Source organism: Nelusetta ayraudi, unplaced genomic scaffold (assembly GCF_046127955.1).
Source record: "Nelusetta ayraudi isolate G7.1 ecotype Tasmania unplaced genomic scaffold, CSIRO-AGI_Nayr_v1 ptg000017l, whole genome shotgun sequence".
Taxonomy (NCBI): Eukaryota; Metazoa; Chordata; class Actinopteri; order Tetraodontiformes; family Monacanthidae; genus Nelusetta; species Nelusetta ayraudi.
In genome coordinates, this window is record NW_027466067.1 from 10095206 (window position 1) to 10114103 (window position 18898).

Here is an 18898-nt window from a genome sequence, read left to right on the forward strand (position 1 = left end):
CCAAAGCCATTGGAAATCCGCTGCTCCCCAAAATTTTGGGATGTTGACATGTAATGGAAAATGGAGTACCAAAATTGAGTTCTTGCTGCAGTGATATTCATATCATGACATTTTGGCACGTCATTAGACTCATGCAACCGTAATTTCTTCTTCTCAAACAGTTTATTGAAAGACAAGTCATCAGCAGTGGTCGCTATAGCACGACAAAAACAACATTATTGAATCTCAATGTAACTTCTAAAAAACATCGGTCATGTGACCTTTTTGTTCAGTGTTGTCTTGGTCACGTGATGTCAAAATGTGAACAGCCATGCCAACAACATGACTGTCACTGAACTGGGACATTTAGTGGCGGACTCATACATTCATTGCAGTTCAGTACCTTGTCAGACAATGAACTACTGAAGCACTTGAACAGTTGGACGTTCAGAGGATGAGAGAAGGTTCAAATTAAGGTCACGTTGTTGTGCATGTTAGGTGCGTTGAGCATTTTCATCCAAAAAAAAAGACAAACATCGCTTCGCTCACTTTTTGTGAGTAGCACTTGTGCTCCCGGCTGCAGACCGAACGACGGATGCAAATGTGAAAGCCGGGACTCACTTTCCACCTCCACCTTTTGACTTACGTAAGCATTGTCCTCAAGCCTGATCCTCTTCCCTCCGTCCGTCACCCGTAATGCCCTGCTGTCAGAGTGTCGAGGACACACTTCATCACCGGCTATTTTTACCATGTAAATTTATTCTCCTAGTCAGAGCAGTGGCAAATGACAGGGAAAACCCCTAAATGAGGGGAGACTGCGTAGGCCAAGCGTGCGGCAGTGTGCTGATTAAGTTGCTGAAATGACATGCCTGGGCAGTGGTTAGCAGAGCCATGATGTCAGCCGGCTAAACACCTATTAGCTGCGAGCGTTGAAAGCAGCCGTGAGTTCATATTTCATGCATTTTCTTCCTTTTTTTTTTTTTTGTTGCCGCTGTTCTATTTGCCTTCCTTCCTTGGAGACCCTGTTGGGTTAAACACTCAGAGAGTCTGGCACATTTCACCTCTCACCCCTCTTACTCTTCAAGTACGTGCTCCCATCAAGAGAAATGTCACACAATTGACGTGTTGTCATAGCCGGGAGGGGTTTGGCGGAGGGGCCGAGGCTGCCTTCGCTTGGAAAAACCAGGCGCTAGGTTGGAAACCGTCGGGACTGTGAGGCGATTGGTGGGATTGAGTGTGTTTGTCCGATGTGTTTGACGTGAGTCGTTTTATGTTGGTGTTCGATGGCCGGCACGCAAGTCTCGGCTACACATGACGTGGGCCGCGACGACCAGCGAGTTAAGCCGGGCTCGTCTTCAGACTGTTTCAATTGCAACTGAAAATCCATTTTTTTGCCACTTTTCAAATTTGTTAGTAGATGTGTTGTTATCTAAGGTGAGTTTTTTTTTTTTTTTTAATTGTGACTGTCGTTTATTTGTAAAAGATAAGCAATGGTTACGTTTACTTTATGATTGGATATTTGCGACAACTTTGACAGCGGCCTGCTTTGTTTTAGCTAACGGTGTGGGTAGTGAATGTTAATCTACATTCGCTGGCCACAACATTGGGTGTAATCAGCATTGTCAGTGCTGAAAGGCCAGACTGGCTGGGCACCATAGAAAGGCAACAGTCAGCACCTACTAACAAGATGCGCCTAGTAAAATGGCTCGCGACTGTACTTAATGTACACTCTCAATTTGTGCATGACCGTTTGTTTTTTTTTTCGTACAAGTGTTGTTTGCACAGGGGGAGGAGGAGGAGTCGCCAAAACGCCACGCTGTCAGTATCAGGGGTTCCGGCCTGCCTGCTGGTGAAACGGGCACACTGCAGGGCACGCTCTCACCCCACTGTCAAAGAAACGCCGAAACGGAATTTCAGGAATGCGCTCCAATGTCCTGGCGCGAGCTCACCGTTTCTGTCGTGCACATGTGCTCGGCAGCACCCGTGCTTGCGTTTGCCACACATTCCCACATGTTGGTTGCGCGATCACTCGCGTGCGCGCACGCCTCCGGCTCTAAATCCGGGTTGAGCCGTGTGACGTGGAAATTACGACAAAGACTTAAGCCCCGAGACTTCCTTTCAACCAATCGCGCTGCAGGAATCGATTTCATAGAAATTGGGCAAGAGCCACGACTGATCAGACGGGCTGTCGGGATGCTGAGAAATGAGGCGTTCGCTTGCAAATCTGTCGCTCTGTGATTGCGAAACCAGACATTAGCACATGGATGTTTATTAAAAACATACTCGCTCTACCTTTGCTCGCGTCACCCTCTGCCTCTCCGCCGAGAATCGCTTGACGTGACCACTGCAGTAACTTGCCTCATCCTGCAAGCGCTGAAGTGATTGCCTGGGGATCTGCAGCTCGGGTTCCTGTTCTTGTTTCACAGTTCTTGTTTCTGGTGCGGCAAAAAAAAGAGGTGGCGAAACAACAGCAACTGTCGTCGCGTGACTTGTTGGCCAGATGTATCCTTGGGATGTCTGTCCCTGAACTGAATCTGAACTAGATTGCAGGAAACGTTACAGTGGAGTGGAAGTTTGGTTGTCATCTCTTATGTCGTTTCTGTGTCATTTTTGTACAATTTTTATATCGGTATAAGCTTGATATACTGGGCTGAAATGCATTAATAAAAGCGTATACTCACAGTACACCAAAAGTGGTTGATTTACCGACCCAAAGAACAGTTTTTATTTCCATATAAGAATATACATTGATCAAGGGTCTTGATTTCATTTAGCTGCCTTCATGCACCGCCATATTTCTAAGGAAGCCTGGTGTGGACAATCAAGCTGCCTGACAGCTTGTTCTGTATTTAAGGTGACTGCTCGCATCCTCAAATCAACCAACGAAGAAGATGGTGGGCGGAGGTATCCATGTCTGGGTGTGCAGGCAGCTGTAGTTCACTGTCAAGCTCGGGAGAGGGAGGGTGAGAGGTTGAGCGCTGCAATCGGAAATGTAACCGCTTGATGTTACAATTTTTTTTCTCCAAATTTCCAAATATTACAATTGATTGATTGATTGGGGAAAACTATATGTTTCAAGACTGAGGGCACAGCTATGCAGCTAGTCGAGTCCAGAAATGTGCAGTTTATTTACCACTAAATATCGAGCACATTCAGAAGCATACCGAGACCTTGGAGGATGTCTCGGTATGCTTCCTCGGCCTGTTTGGGTTCACACCAGAGTGAGATTACCACACTCACACCTGCTCGAATGACCAGCAGAAGGGTCGGGGGCAGGGGTGAACTCTGGTGACCTCTAATGCGATTGATGAAGATGGATTAGACATTCAGAGTTGGAGCAGTTGAACAGAATGAAGATATCATGATTTACGTTTGGCTTTTTACCATTTCAGCAATTATCATCCATCATCATTATTAGTCCCAACAGTAGCCATCCCACAATCCCCTTCCTCTGGCCCAGTGAACCTCTCCAAGCCTTTGTTGTTTTAGGAATTAGAGCTCCCAAATGAATGCCCTCCCCCACCCACTTTATTTTGGCCGACGTCTGTATTTATGATTAGATGAAATAAGTAAACGAGTCACTGGCGGGCGGGGAGTCGGGGAGCTCGCAAGGAGCCGCCTGCACGCAAACCGCCGATTACCGGGTCCCTCTTTGACGGCTCCCCGCATCAAACGGGCCGTGCCGGTGTTAAACAATAATATCAATAATTACATACGCTGCAAAAATGCAACTTTTGGAGGAAGCCATAAATGCGAGTTGGAGAAAGGAATCAAAAATAGAAGGGAAGTTCCCCAGACACAACAAGCGGGGACTCCCAACTCCAAAATTACAAACGTGGCTAAATTCTTAATTATGTGAGTGACGCGAATCCTTTCCGCTCCTTCAAACACCTGCAGCTATCGTCGTTTCGGCTTCTCTGTTCTGCCCTTTTTTTTTCTTTTCTTTTTTTTTTTCCTTCACTTTGGGCTTGGGGCTCGGGTTTCCAGTGAAGGCAGCCCAGGCAGATAAAGGTTCTTCCCCCCCCCGGGGTGACTCGGCACCTTATCGCCTCTTTTGTACTTCAAAGTGGTGCCGTTTCACAGCTGAACCCTCCTGAGCGCCAGAAACCGAATCCTCAGGAAGGCAACACCCAAACGACATGATTTAGCCCAGCCACCTTCAGCCTGGGGCGTGTGAGTGTGCGTGCGCGTGCGTGCGCGCGCTCGCAAGTGAAAATGTCATCCAGAGTTACAACACTGATGTTATCAGGGCAGCACACCCACAAAGCGTTGTATTGAGCTTCTGCGCTTTCTACGCTATTTTCGCTGGGCTCCGCTCGATTTCCAGTCACTGCCGCGTGTTTCCGGACTTAGCGAGGGCGCTCCCGCGATAAGGGGGAAGAGTGTGCACTTCCTGATGTTGCTGGGCCATTTCAGTTGCGTGTCGAAAACACACAATCGGAATTCCATGTTCACCACACCCGGAAGCTCCCCGCTGAACTCCTGCTCGTCCGTCTTGCCGACCTCCAACAGACGGCTTCTCTTTTGTAGATACGTTGCGTCGCCAGTCAGTGTCCTTCATGGAGAAAGAGCTGGTTTTGTGATATCCTAGTGCAGGGGTGGGCAATCTTTTTGACCGGTGGGCCACCATGGGTTCTAAAATTTGACAGAGGGGCTGAAGCAGGAGCAGATGGATGGAGTGGTTTGGTGAACCCAAATATCATGGGATATGTAGAAAACATGTTTTGATGTCAGCTGAAAATGAACCAAAGCGTTTAAGCCTAATGAGGCCATAGTTTGCCCATGCCTGGCGTATTGGCTCGCCACGGGATGGCGGGAACGCCGCCCCTAATGCACCAAAGAGAAACTTGCAACTTGTAGCAACGCATGTTTTTCATCCTCTTTCAAAAACCTAAGAGTCGACGCAGCATCCCGAGGGGTTTTTTTTTTATATTATTTATTTTTATTTCATTAATGCTGAATACAGATTGATTAAAGCGTGTGTGGGACAGTAAATCCATTGTACCGCAAAGAGCGGCCACTTCCTTAAGGCTGCTCATTAGTGGCTGTAAACACTCTCTGTACGTGTTCGCAAGAAATCTGTTTGCGGGTCAAACTTTGCACAAATGAAAGAAAATGAATCTAATTAGGGCATCGTAATTTGGAACACGACGTTCCCTCCGAAAAAAAAAAAACGAATGGTCTCTCCCCCTCCACCCCGAACCCCGTGTCCCTGGCGGATGTTTGCGGCTTCCCTTTGTGCCGCGAAGCCTCCTGTGTCCTTTCTTTTTTTTTTTCTTTTTTTTTTTTACGAAAAAAGGAAAGAATCGTTTGGACACAAAAACGGCACAAAACATCATGTTTGGATTATCCCGAGCCTCTGCAGCATGAGGGGTTGAGTCATGCTGGCTGGAACGAGACATGGATGTCAGGTTTAATTGACGCACTGAGAGCGACTTTTAAAACAAAAGGCGGACAGAGGCTTAATTAGCGAAAAACGCGTTTGGAAAAAAAAAAAAAAAAAAATCAATCGGTGGCCCTTTCGTAGGTGAAGATAATCTCCCCCCCCCACCCCCCTTTGTGTCTGCGAATGAGTCTTTATTGACATACCCCCCCCCCCCCCCCCCCACCCCTACCACCTCGAGCTTGTACAAAACACTGCATGAGAAGCAGAAGCAGCAGCAGCAGCAGCAGCAGCAGCTTTTCTTCGGCCGAGGACTTTTCTTCCTCGGCCGTCCTGCCGCATCCAGCAGCCCATAAAGCACGTCGCGCTGTGTGGTCCGCTAATTGCATATCAGACGGAGCCAGTCTGCATGATGAAAGCCCTGACTTTGTGCTTTGGTGTCAGTTCTAATATGTAAAGCAGATGTGTGTGTTTTAATATCAAAGGGCCCATCGGCCGTTTTTTTTCTTTTTTTCGCGAAGCGCTCGCGTCGTTAAAAAGAGCCGTACAGCCGGGCTGGATTCCCGCTGAGGCCACCCGCACCAGAGCCCTTCCAGTGGGCAGGGATCCTAGCGCTCCCCCCTCCTCCCCCGAGCACGGTCCGCAGCCGTAACTTCTGAATCCCCCTGTAGTCTTCAAAATAACGTTTAAAAAAAAAAGAAGGAAAAAAAAAAAAAGCTAAAGATATCTTCTACTGTGGAGGCAGCGGCGGGTTGTAAAGTCGGGAGGGCTTTCAAAGCGGTTCGTCTCGAAGGGGAATTAGCGTCGCTTGAAAGAAAATTTACGGTCGCGTTGGTTTCATAAATTTGAGATTGAAATTGCGCCGCCGCAGCGTCCTGCCCGTTTTCACGTCTTGGTGTTTAATTGCCAGGCTCCAGCAGGGCAGCCTTTGGCGTCGCGTTCGTCACAAATCTCCGCCGACCGACGGAAAACTGTGTTTTTTGGGGGGTTTTTTAGCCCGCTGTTTACGGCCTCCCACAAAAAAAAGCTTAGCGTGACGCTAAAACTGAGAAGCCGCGGTTGTTTTCGGAAGCCTTTTGAGAAGACCCTGTGCTCTTTGTGACATCACAAAGGGATGTTGTTGTTTTTTGGAATTGTTAGTTTATAGCCAGTCAAGAGACATGTAGCATTCTTAGACAACAGAGTTTAGCATAATTTGAGATGGCAAAAAGAAAATTACAGGATGAGCCTTTAATAGTTTTAGTACAGTTTATTATATAATATTTATTGGTATTTTATAGTAAAGAGTTTTTAAGCTGTTTTTTTGTTTTTTACATTGTATTCGTAGCCACTTCGAATTGTTGCATAAATTTGCGAAATTCACCGCTCCATTTGTTTTGCTGTTTCCTCGGCACCGGAGGGAGAAGTGGAAAACACTTTCCGTCAACTCCGCTGATACTTCAAACAGTGCTCTTTCCCCAGAATGTCCCGAGCCGCTCATCAGCGTTACATATTGTGAAATAAAGTTCCTGCGTATCCCGTGTGGATACTTGTTTTTGTGTTTGTGCGCTGCTGGGACCGTCACAGGGCAGCAGAGGAGTTGGCCCGCGTCCGCCCTGCTCTCAGCTTCCAGCTAAAACCTCCCCTATCTGATCAGATCCCGGCCTTGTTTCAACACCCAGGCCGGATTACGGTTGTCATATCAGCAAGAGCCCAAACTGATTACAAACACAAACGCACGGGCTCAATAATTACATGCAGCTTATTGTAGGACTTCGTGAAACCACTGGCGATTCTTCTTCTTTTTCCTTTTTTTTTTTTTTCTTTTTTTTGTTTAAACCCGCACTCACTCAAGGTCCTGACGCGATAAGGTGGCTTCAAAGTGAAAGATACATCGCTGTTGCCAATCCCTTTGAGCTTCTGTCATGGAGATTTCACAGCGCGGCGGTCATTCAGTTAGCGCGGAGAGAATTTAGCCAAGTCTGTTTTGGAGCAAATGAGTCGATTCATTGGGAACAGATTTGCTCTTCAAATCCTTCCGCTTAAATGTCTTTGCTAAAACTTCTCAAAGTTGAATTATTAGCTTCGCCTGGCGATTTTGAAGCCTGACAAATCTATTACGCAGGAAAAGTAGAAGGGAAATATTTCAGAGAGTTGCGAACAGAACCGGCGGGTTTTTTACCGTCGTTAGCTCCATCTGTTGCTGCCATCTTAGATTGGGCCGAATTTATATCCACAAGCGGTGTGAAAAGGCTTCCGAGGATCCAGTGGCAGTCAGTTTAAAGGCTTGTAGGATGTATAACCGGATACTAGTGCGCATTAGAACTGAAAGATGTGTGCACGCAGAAGTTGTCGCCCGCGACATAAAGCCCCGATTGTTCATTTCCCAGAATTGGTCATTTGAGGCGAGATTAAAGGGCCGGCGAGGTGTGTGAATTCCCAGGGTTCCCAGGGTCATGCAGGGAGTCTCTCCTTCAGACTGGTCATCGTATCAGCGCTCGACAGACACACTACAGGTTATGAAGCATTTCACACTGGCCTTGGCCATCAGAGCTGCTGGTTTGCTCTCTGTTCCCCTCTCTCTCGAGTTGCCATATCAACCCGTGCCAAGTGTTCACTTGATGTGATTTGAAGGCCCAGCGTGTGAGGTTCAGTAGCTGTCGTAGTGGTCGCATGAACAATGTTAATGTCAGTTTCTGGGTTTTTTGGTGTCTTTTTTTTAAGAAATGTATTGAAATTTGCATAATTACAGCAGCAACAAAAAAAAAAGCTATAGTGCAAAAGATCAAGAATTATATTAACTAAAGATATAGACAAAAATAAAATATCTGTAGGTATGAACATTTTTCAGCAGCTATGAGGTCCGGATAAAATGACTGAATCTGCAGCAGATCCACATTCTGATACGATAAGGCCACCTGCTCTTTAATTAGATATTAATTCTTGTTGTTAATTTTTTTTTGTTTTTAGTGACTTTATCGCCCCAAAACTGCACATATGTTGTTGCTTTTTTTTTATCAGATGTTCCACACTGAGCCTTTTACTTGCTCCCACCGAGCAGTTTTGCAACATTTCAGAATTCTAAAGATCAGCCGATGACCGACGATTTGCTCTTTCAATACTGCGAGAGTCCTTTTGGGACGAGCGGAACAACGTGGTGGCTCGCTCGACTCGCCAGCGCCCTCGGGCCATTTCTCCGCCTTTCGTCTGCGGATGTTCGGAGTAACGCTGCAAAACCCGCCGGTGGAGCCCCAACGCCAGTGTCTGGCGTCGCCGGGTATCGAAACCTACGACCTCCCAGCCTCTAGGGGGTCGCCGCGCTACCTCTTGCGCTGCCACGTTCTGGATTGGAATCTGTCCTCTCCTTGCAAAATAACAAAACACACACACACACACACACACACACACGCACAAATCCGCCCGAGCAGCTGCTTAAAGTGCCGTGCGAAACTGTCGAAGTTAGTGATTAGAGGTGTTACCCGGCGCAAGCCGACAAGTGATTAATTCCTATCTGAGCTTTACTGGAAATCTGCTTATGTGTTGCGGCAGCGGCAGCAGCAGTGCGGTTGAGAAACGTCCCGGCTCCTCGCTGCCGATTCACACAGTGTAGTAAAGTTGTTGGCTTCGCTCTGCCGGAGCTATTCACGTTACATAAGACACTCCCTCCCCCTTCTGATCGCCCCTCCCCTCCAGCTTTCATTACGCACAAAAGATTTCTCAGAACACGCACACGCTCACACACACACACACACACACACACACACACTCTCTCTCTCTCACTCTCACACACACACACACACACACACACACACACAGTGTGGCTGCAGCGTGGCAGCTGTCCAGAGAGGGGCTCCAGTGTCGCTCCTTTTTCAAAGGGCTCTTTTTTGCTCGCCGTCCTTTTGATGCTCGCTGCCCCCGACAGCAGCGGAGCAGCAGAAATGCTGAGTATCCGGCTTTGTCACACACACACACACACACACACACACACGCACAAAGAACAACAACAACAACAACAACAACAAACAAAAAAAAAAAACAGAATAAGCGTCCCCAGAAGGTGAGGAGAAGGCGGTCAACGCGTTGACATGTTTGAGTGCAACGAGGCTTCGAACGAACCAATTTCCTCCCTGGGTCGCGTCTTCGTTGGCGCCGGCAAGAGACAAGCGGGTCGCTTCCCGTGCCCCTCTGGTGGAAAGCCGTGACCCAAAAGCCTTCATATTTAGTCCATCATGGAGACATGAAACAGTGGCGGGTAGTGCATATCGCACTCAGAGCCATCAGTGATGTCACACTCGCTCCACCCTGAATGAATACGCCTCGTATTGCCCTCGATATGACACCAAGGTATGAGAATCCCTAGAGGATCACACTTAGGCATGACATCACCTTCATATAGGTGACTTAGTCGAGCAATACATAGGAGTCCCTTGCTCCCAGTTAGCTGCCATTTTGCACCTCCATATTTCTAAGGAAGCCCGGAGTGGACAATACAGCTGCCTGGCAGCGCAGTTTGTATTTCGGTTGGACGCTCATGTCCAGGTGTGTTCACGCAGGCCACCGTAGTTCACTGGCAAGCTCGGGAGAGGGAGAGTGAGCGAATGAACGCTGCAATGTAAAATCTGACCACTAGATGGCTGAGTTTTACACACTGTACCTTTACCGTTTTTAATGCTCTATTATTAAGACTTCAAGAGATATTTTTATTTATTTATTTATTTTTAAACGAAACAACATAAATCTTTTCGCTTGACTATCGATCCACCTGGTGACGTGCGTCGCTGCAAACCCGCCGCACTCGGACGCAGCTGTAATTATGTGTGTAAATATAGCGTCTCTTCTCCACTGCGGCTCCGCTCTTCACTGCTGTGACACGTGCGCGTCCGTCTGAACATGCATCTCCGCCCCCCGACCCCCATTTCCATTTCGGACTCATTCAGAGTGGGTTCGTCAAGGAGGGGGGGGGGGGGGGGGGGGGGCAGGACGTCTAATTTTAGATGCTTTCCTCTCAACTCGCCCCATGTCAAAAACCATCCAGCTGATTGATTTCGGGCTCCTGCATTTGTGATTCAATTTGAGGCTAAAGGAAAAGAAAGAAAAGGAAAATTCTGATTTCACGCAGTATTTTTAACAGCCAATCTTTGTGTCCTCGCCTCCTTAATCGGTCTTTCAAAGAGCACGTTGCAGCCGTTGCTATTATCCCCAGAACCAGATTAGTGCTGCTGTGTTGGTGAAGCGCAAGTAGCCGCAACAGACCTGCTGGCAAGAACGTCGCCTGCTGAAATACCCTAAATTGTTGACGGGGAAATTGGAAAACAAAATGGTGAAAAATACCAATTGCTGTACTTGAGATATTTTAACGTTACTATTTAAAGTGCACCGCTCCGACGTGGAGCCCTGACTTGATTTTGATGCTTTTTTTTTTAACTTGTCGACTTGTTAACATGCGGTGAGGTTGAAGGAAAGGCCAGCAAATAGCAGCAAATTAACCTTTTCGATGCTTCCGTCCATTACGGTCGTCATTTAATCGGAGATATCGCCTCGGAGAGAAATAGCAGGCTGATGATGATGATGATGATGATGATGATGATGATGATGATGATGATGATGAAGGCTGCACAGCGTCATAGGCATGTTCATGATTAGGAAACCTCCACCGTTGTCCAACTAGCGCTAGTGCTCATCTTTACTTAAATCTCAAGAGCGACCACTTTGGCTTTTCAAAATAAAAGCATACATTAAAAGAAAAAACAACTTTGAGTCTATTTTTGAAGTCTTGTCTTTAACATTGCCAATAATCTTTAATTTATCGCATTAACAATCCTGTAAAAAAAATTCAATTTAAAAGAAGGTGTAAAGTGCATTGTTTTTTTTATTTTTTATTTAATTGCCTGCACTGTGTGGAAAAACACGTTTGATTTTCGGATGTTATTACGCCGGCGTGGTTCCCTCCGTTACCACGACTTCCAGTCAGTGGAATTCACTCCTCCAAGTCCTCCTCAGTCATCACTGCCGCTCAGCCGGCGGAATGCAGCGTGCTCGTGTCAAAACTGTGTGCAGTGTGTGTGAGTGTGTGTGTGAGTGTGCTACATTCCACACAGTGTTAGAGGTATGTGAATTACGTCTCGCAGAGGGAGAATGTGAGGAATCCGCTAGCATGAGAAGGCCACTGTTGTGTACTGACACAGTAGTGAAAGGCTGATTTTCCGTGTGTGCATGTGCGTGTGTGCCGGAGACTCGCGTCAACAGCTCGACACAGTATTGGTATCGTCGACGTGATAGACAGAGGGTGGTAAGTAACGAAGTACAAATACTTCGTTGCTGTACTTGAGTAAAAAAATGTTTAAAGGCATCTGTACTTCACTTGAGTATCTCTTGGACAACTTCTTAACTTTTACTCCCTGCATTTGCACACAAATATCTGCACTTACATTACTCCTTACATTAGAAAAATATTGTACTTTTGTGTTTTAAAAGTGTTTAAAAATAAAGAAAGAAAGAAAGAATTCTGTTGAAAGTAATTTACAGATTGTAGTTGTTGTTGTTGTTGCTTGAAGTGGAGCTATTTGAACTGTGCTGTAAAATATAAAAGTGGATCATACTTTAATATTTTTCATATTTTCAACTGTGCTGCAGTTGAGAAAAAAAACTATGCTATACAGAGTATCAAAGCTATGACAACGAGTGTATTGTGCTTTCTTACTCTCACTGCTTGCTACCAGGTGACTGTCACAGCAGCATCCTAACATCCTCATAACGTGCACGTGTGTGAGAGAGTGTAGCTACGCAAGCTGAGTGAATCCGTCACCTCTATTGAAATCTCTCTCTTTTTTACAGCCAGTGATATCTCTTTTTCCCTCTCTCTCTCTCTCTTCCTCTCTCTGCTGTGTTTTTTCTCTCTAGATTTGGGACATGAGCGACGACGAGAGCATCTGACCGCCGTCCCTCCAGCAGCGGGACTTTCCACAAAAACACATCACAACAACATCACGAAATTGAAGCGTCCGCACGTAACGGCTCGTTGTATTCACGGAATAATGTGCGTCATGTTATCGCTCGATGATGAGCCCGGTCACAAGTCCTCGGTGTTCTGGATCGGAGGCGTCTCCAAGTGGCTGAGGCCAACAAGCAGTCTCTGTCAATTCTCTTCCCTTTACTCTTGAAACACTCAATCACAAGTGTTTGTCACACTGTCTTTTAATGGTCCCATGTGCAACATTCCCTTGTTTACTAACACTATATGTCCCTGGCTTGCCAGTGAACTGCAGCAAATAATAAAAATAAATGACACAAATGAGAAATTTGTTGTTGTTTTTTTTGCTTGCTCCACTTTTCAAAAAAAACAAACAAACTGCGCGCAAACAAATCGTCACTAAAACATTTTGTTGCAGGAGGCTGTAAACAGAGGACTAATATACCTTCTCCCTACCCCCATTAGTCACGTGAATGCGCTTCACCAGGTGTCTTGTGCACAGAAACCCGTCAATCCTCCTTTTTTACTGGAGACCCGTAAAAACAGTTGATGCAGAAGATGCAGCTGCTTGTTTGTTTGGAAACAGAGAAGAAAAAAGCCACATAGATTTTTACTGGACCATGAATGAAGCAGTGGCCTCTGATCTGGGAGCAATTTAAGGAGACTACAACCGCACAGTTTGAAAAGAAAAAGAACCTCAGAGATGCTGTGTGTCTGTTCATGTTGTCAGGCCCAGTGAAAAACCTGGGCTATTTTTGTTGGTTTGTTTTTCTCATAATTATAAAGTGAATGAATTACAAGAAATAACCTCCTCCCACACACACACACACACACACACACACACACACACACACACACACACACACACACACACACACACACACACACACACACACAGACCTCCCTCAGAATTCTGACAAAATTTGGGGAGACAAAATCTAGAACTATTCAGGATTGTGTCAGTACTGTGAACGGCACAAAACTTCTCTCTGTACTTGTTCTCCTGCATTTCGTCTTCTTTGATCTTTGTATTAAAAAAACAAAACAATAGTAATTAAAGCTGCAAGCAGCGTCACCCATCGCATGAGACGGACTGGTAGAATGCAATACCTCAAAATGTCCGAAAATTGGAAAATCAACAGTATGTTGATTTTTAGTGGTATTTTTTTTTGTTTGGGGGGGGCAAAAAAATACTTAAACAGGCCAAAACTCTCACGAAAAATATGATAATTTAGCATGAAATGGACTCGTAGAACGCAAAATGTCAACATGTCTAAAAAAAAAAAGAAAAAAAAGAAAAATACTGCTCAAAAGAAATAAAGGGAACACCAAAACAACACAATATAACTCAATGTCAATCACACTTCAGCGTGACTGCAATTTGCCAGTGAACGTCAAAGATTGTCAAATTTGCCATTGGCGCCGTGTTCTTCACGGATGAGGGCAGGTTCACACACTGAGCAGATGTGACTGACGTGACAGAGTCTGGAGACGCAGTGAAGAACGTCACGCTGCCTGCAACATCATCCAGTATGAAGTTTCTACTTTTATTTTGAGTAGGATTCCAAATGCAGGGATAATGGGATAATATTTTGATCATTTTACGTTCTCAGCACATTCCACTGTGTGATTAAGAACATTTCCTTAATTGATATCTAGGATGTATTATTTTAGCGTTCCCTTTATTTTTTGAGCAGTGTATATGGGGCGACCTGGTGGTGCAGTGGTTAGCACTGTCGCCTCACAGCAAGGTTGTGAGTTTGATTCCCAGCCCTGGGACCTTTCAGCTTTTCAGTGAAGCGTTTGCGCGTTCTTCCTCTGTCTGTGTGGGTTCTCTCCAGGTTCTCACATGAACAACACAATGTGTCTTTGAAGCTCCACGGTATTTAGCTCGTATATTGAAAGCACTGCTAAAATACTGAAAAATGGATGAAATACAGCTACTTTATGACTTACTTGCTATTATTATAATTTCTTCAAGTTCGGAGGGCCGGGTTAAAAGCTTAACGGGCCATATTTTGGCCCCCGTTAGTTTGCCGATGCCTGCTTTAGCATAAGACGGCGTGGTAGAATGCAAAATCTCAACACGTCTGAAAATTTTCCATTTCGTTACTGTACACTTTATGTTGCCCTCAGTCAAATCAGTTTGTCAGTTGTGTCGCAGCTCATCCGCTCCACACCAAGAGGAGCTCACACAGGCAGTGGTTTAAAAGCATTTTATTGTTCATCAAGGCTACGTACAAAAAAGGTGGCCTGCCAAAACCTTTTTAGTAGGAGGAGACACAGAGCCACAAATTGACCAATGTTTTCTTAATACATTTTTTTTCCTTTACAGTTCAGAGTATTACTACCACTAAGTACATGCTACTTCCACTTCAAAAAAACAAAACAAAAAAAAAAGGACCTGGAACATGTGGTAGAGTCAGAGTAGAGAGCAACTCCTCTTCGATTCCTCGTCACTTATTTTCAGGTTGACTTGGGTTACAGATGCAAAAGTGGCCTGAACAGATGGAAACCACCTCAGGTCAAAGGTCGATGTCCCCCAAAATGACTGAAATGATTTCACTGTTTAGCAACGAGAGCTATGGAAAACAAACTATGAGCGAAAACCTTTTTAAAAGTCAACGTCCCCGAAAAATCTGGAGTTTTTCTTTTTTCTTTTTTTTTTAACTTGAGGCTTAAGTTTCCATCTGTAGACCAAAGAACATCGGAGCATGCCTGAAACCTTAGCAGGGGTGTCAAACTCAAATACACAGTGGGTCCACAATTTAAAGCCTGTCGCCGGCCAACACTGATATTTGCTCCTCCAGATATAGCAGTGAACCTTTTCACGTGGGCCCAAACAAGTTAAGAGAGAGTGTTTATGGGTTCTGTTTTGATTGACGGGTCAAAATACCAACAGAGCATTTTGGGATTTGTAGTATTATCAGGACGTGCTGACAGTTCTAGTCGTCACCCGGTATTGCCTCACGGGCCAAATGTGGCCCGCCGGCCAGAGTTTGACACCCATGCCTTAGGTGTCTGAGGGAGGAGCAGCAGTTTTGTTTTTTTTGTTTTTTTTATGTATATCGTTTTGAAACACCTTTAATATCTGGACTCGGAGAAAGAACGAGCAGCACTTGCTGGACTAGTTAGTGGCACAAGAATTGTGTTCCGTCGATGAAAAAAAAAAAAACGTGTCCTCCGGGGGACCAATGGAAGTAGCGATTGTCTCCGACACGCCAGTGGCTTGTTGTGGTTTCATACGTTTTGTTTTTGTGTGTGTGTGTGTGTGTGTGTGTGTGTGTTCCTGCACTTGGACCTTTTACTCTAGCGAGACAAACTCTATGGACAAACAAAACAAAAGATCAACTTTTTCCACAAAAAAAAAAGAAAATACAATGATTACAATATCAGGACAGGGAAGAAAAAAACAACAACAATTAAATAGCTACATATCATTAACAAATTATTTGTTCCTCAAAAAAATACCTACGATTTTTTGTTCTCTGTACATTCGTTACGCACAGCGTAATGATGGTCTTATAGTTACCTATTATAAAAAAGGTTTTTATTAAGTGATTTTTTTTTTTTTTTTTTTAATTCCTACAGTGTAGGGTGTGTGTGTGTGTGTGTGTGTGTTGAGGCAGAGAAGGAGCCTCCTACCTACAGGGTGTGGAGTGAAATGATGAATAAAAAAAAAATTAAGGAAAACAGGGGGAAACCCTCTGGACGCCGAGACCTTCTTCTCGCTCGGGGTTTCCTAGCACGTTCTCTGTCTCACCTTGATCGGAGACAACTCGTTCAGTGGGGGGGGGGGGGGGGGGGGGGGGGGGGTTGTGTGTGTGAGGGGAAGGGCGGGGGGTGGTCTCTGACCCTAACCCGGTGGTGGTGGGAGGGCGGGGGGAGGGGGGGGATCACACTTCCAGAAGCTCAGCTCCTGAAGCTGCTAAACCCCACCACTGGAGTGCTGCTGCTGCTGCTGCTGCTGCTGCTGCGACGTCCTGTTGGGAGAAGCTCCACTTCTTCTGCTCTGAGACTCCAGGATGGAATGTGTGCACGTCGTGGTGGTGGGACTGCATGGGTTCCGTTTAAAAGGGTGAAGGGTGGGCGGTGGGTGGGGGGGAGGGGGTAGACGCACCTTAAAAGTAGAAAGGGTGAAGTTGTGATGATGTGGCGAACTCTTTGACTGCTCTTTGCTGGGGCCACAATGGGTTCTAAAATTTCGACTGAGGGGCCGGAGCAGGAGCAGGCGGTTGGAGTGTTTTGGTGACCCACCTCATAGGAGGAAAACATATATAATGGGATATGTAGAAACCACGTGCTTTAATGTCTATGGAAAATGAATATGTGTCTTTGAAGCCCCGCTGTATTTCGCTCTTTATTTGAAATTACAAACTTAAAAGTTAGTTTGCCCATGCCTGGTCTAAACTGACAAACGGTGGGTGGGGGGGGGGTGAACACTGTTACTGTGCTGAGACGGTCGTCCCCTTGGGTCGTCCAGTCGGCTCACAGCTCGATTCGAGAAAAGATAATGAAGGCAAAAAAAAAAAAAAGGCAAAAAAAGAAAAGGTAAAAGAAATTCAGTTCCCTACTGGAGGAATGTGTTCGTTTACAGAGTTGCTTTCATCACGTGGGGCTGCGGCCCTGCAGCAACTGCACAGTATAGTCAACACAACACAAGGAGGCATCGCACGTTAACAAACACAAGAGGACACCCGGGCGTCGACTGCCAGGATGTGAACGATGCCGGCGCCGAAGCGTTTTAGAAACAGGAGAAGGAACCAAGTCAATCTGACTCAACGGCGTCTCAACGTGGCCGTCGACTCCCGCGTGGCCCCTCTGCGGTCTCAGCCGGTCTGAAGGTCGCAGCATCCTGTACCACTCGATGGATCAACATCTCAACAAAACCTCTTTTTTTTTTTTTTTTTTGTTATCCGCGGGCTACGACAGAGCCTGTCCACAGGCCGGCCCACTGCGGGGGTTAGTTACCACGTCCACATTGATGGGAAAACAGAAACACTACGACTGTGACGATAATAATAATAATAACATGGAGTACAACTGACCCAGCAGTGAGTGTATAGTGTCTATGTCTGTTACTGACGATGGTAGGAGTAACAACTAACGTCCAAACAAGAACAACCCAAAAACAAAAAGAAGGCTAATAGTTAGTTAGGATTGAAATGCTTTTTTTTAAAAAAAAAAAAAAAAAAAGAAAGACATTAATAGATACCAGCTATTGAAAAACAATTGAAAACAAAATGTATAACATGCGCACGCGTGTGAGAACGTCACTCGGCTCTTCGGACGAGTCAAAGAGCTCGACTTGGGAGTGGGAGGGGGAGAGGAGAGAAAGGGTCGGATGTAATGTTGGAGAAGATGTATTCAATAGGAGGCCGACATTACGACGGAGGAGCGAGGTTCCCCCCCCCCCCCAGTGGTCACTCATGGTACTGCAGCCAAATACGCCCCAACGTTTGTCCCATAGACTGCAATACAAAAATAAACACCTGTAAAACAGCTGACGGGACACCTCCAACCTAAAACACGGTTAGAAAATAAATCTTTGTGTTGCATATTTTTGACTCATGGACTTATCTTTCTTTATGCATATTCTGCAGTACCTCGAGTGGCCACTGGGGAAATATTGGCAGTCTGGCGTCCTTCCACACGCAGCCCCCCCCCCCCCCCCCCCCCCGTCGCGTGAATGCGCACTGCGGACCGGAACGCGATGTTTATTTTAACACTGGCGCCGGTTCGGGGAGGAGTCAGATCGGTAAGCCCGACTGCGCGTGCTCGTAACGACACGGAGACGTGCGTGCGTTTTGTTTAAGGGGGATAACATGAGTGCTGGCAAGCCAGTAACCCAACAACTTTTAACGATGTCGCCTTCTCATCTTGGGCGACGCGTTCTCAGCAGGGACGACGTCAAAACTGCCAGAGTTCCTAAACATTCGTGCCCCCCCCGCCCCCCTAAACAGTTTGGCCATCACGCTGATAAACCTCTGCCATTGAATGGGTTCCATTACAGTGGTGTCCCCTGTCAGCACTCCGTGTGTGTCCCCTAAATGATGTGACGTGTGCAAAGAGGACCCAACACCTCACACAGCTAGCTACTTGCTGCTACGCAACAAAGTTGTGTCTACACTGCCCCATATTTTTGTTTTGTTGTACACTTATTGTTTGGTACAATCATTCGTACATGGCTGCTATTTTTTTTTTTTTTTTTTTTGGTAACCTTAAATCTTAGTTCTTCATCTTCTCCCCACCCAGAAAATGAATGACAAAAAAGTGGGGAGAAAAAAACCCAATAACATCCCTTTATCTCACCTAATTAAAACACAGGGCACGTTAGCGAGCTAGCATTTACCAAGTCAGCTCTCTAACAGCATTTCACTTCTTTTTTTTTGTTTTGTTTCTGGACGTTCCACGTTGAATGCTGCGCCACCACTCCTGTGGTTTTGTGGTAGCGAGCTGATGCCCGTGTATCACGCTGATTAATCACATGTCAGTCCTGTTGGTGCAGCTGCAGCTAGCTGTGAGGTGTAGCTACAGGTGCTCTGTTGCAAATGTGCACCCCACCTCCCACCACCAACCCCCACATC

General features: G+C 46.0%; 1 protein-coding gene across 2 annotated transcripts in view; it reads left to right on the forward strand.

The window, feature by feature from the left end:
• The window catches only part of atg7 (ATG7 autophagy related 7 homolog (S. cerevisiae)), a 57355-nt gene extending 44716 nt beyond the window's left edge, over positions 1-12639 (forward strand). For both annotated transcript variants that reach the window (XM_076025346.1, XM_076025347.1), the window contains one exon: positions 12242-12639. In XM_076025346.1, coding sequence (XP_075881461.1) covers positions 12242-12274 — 33 coding nt within the window. In that variant the 3' untranslated portion in view covers positions 12275-12639. The remainder of the gene's footprint in view (positions 1-12241) is intronic.
• The last annotated feature ends 6259 nt before the right edge of the window (positions 12640-18898 follow it).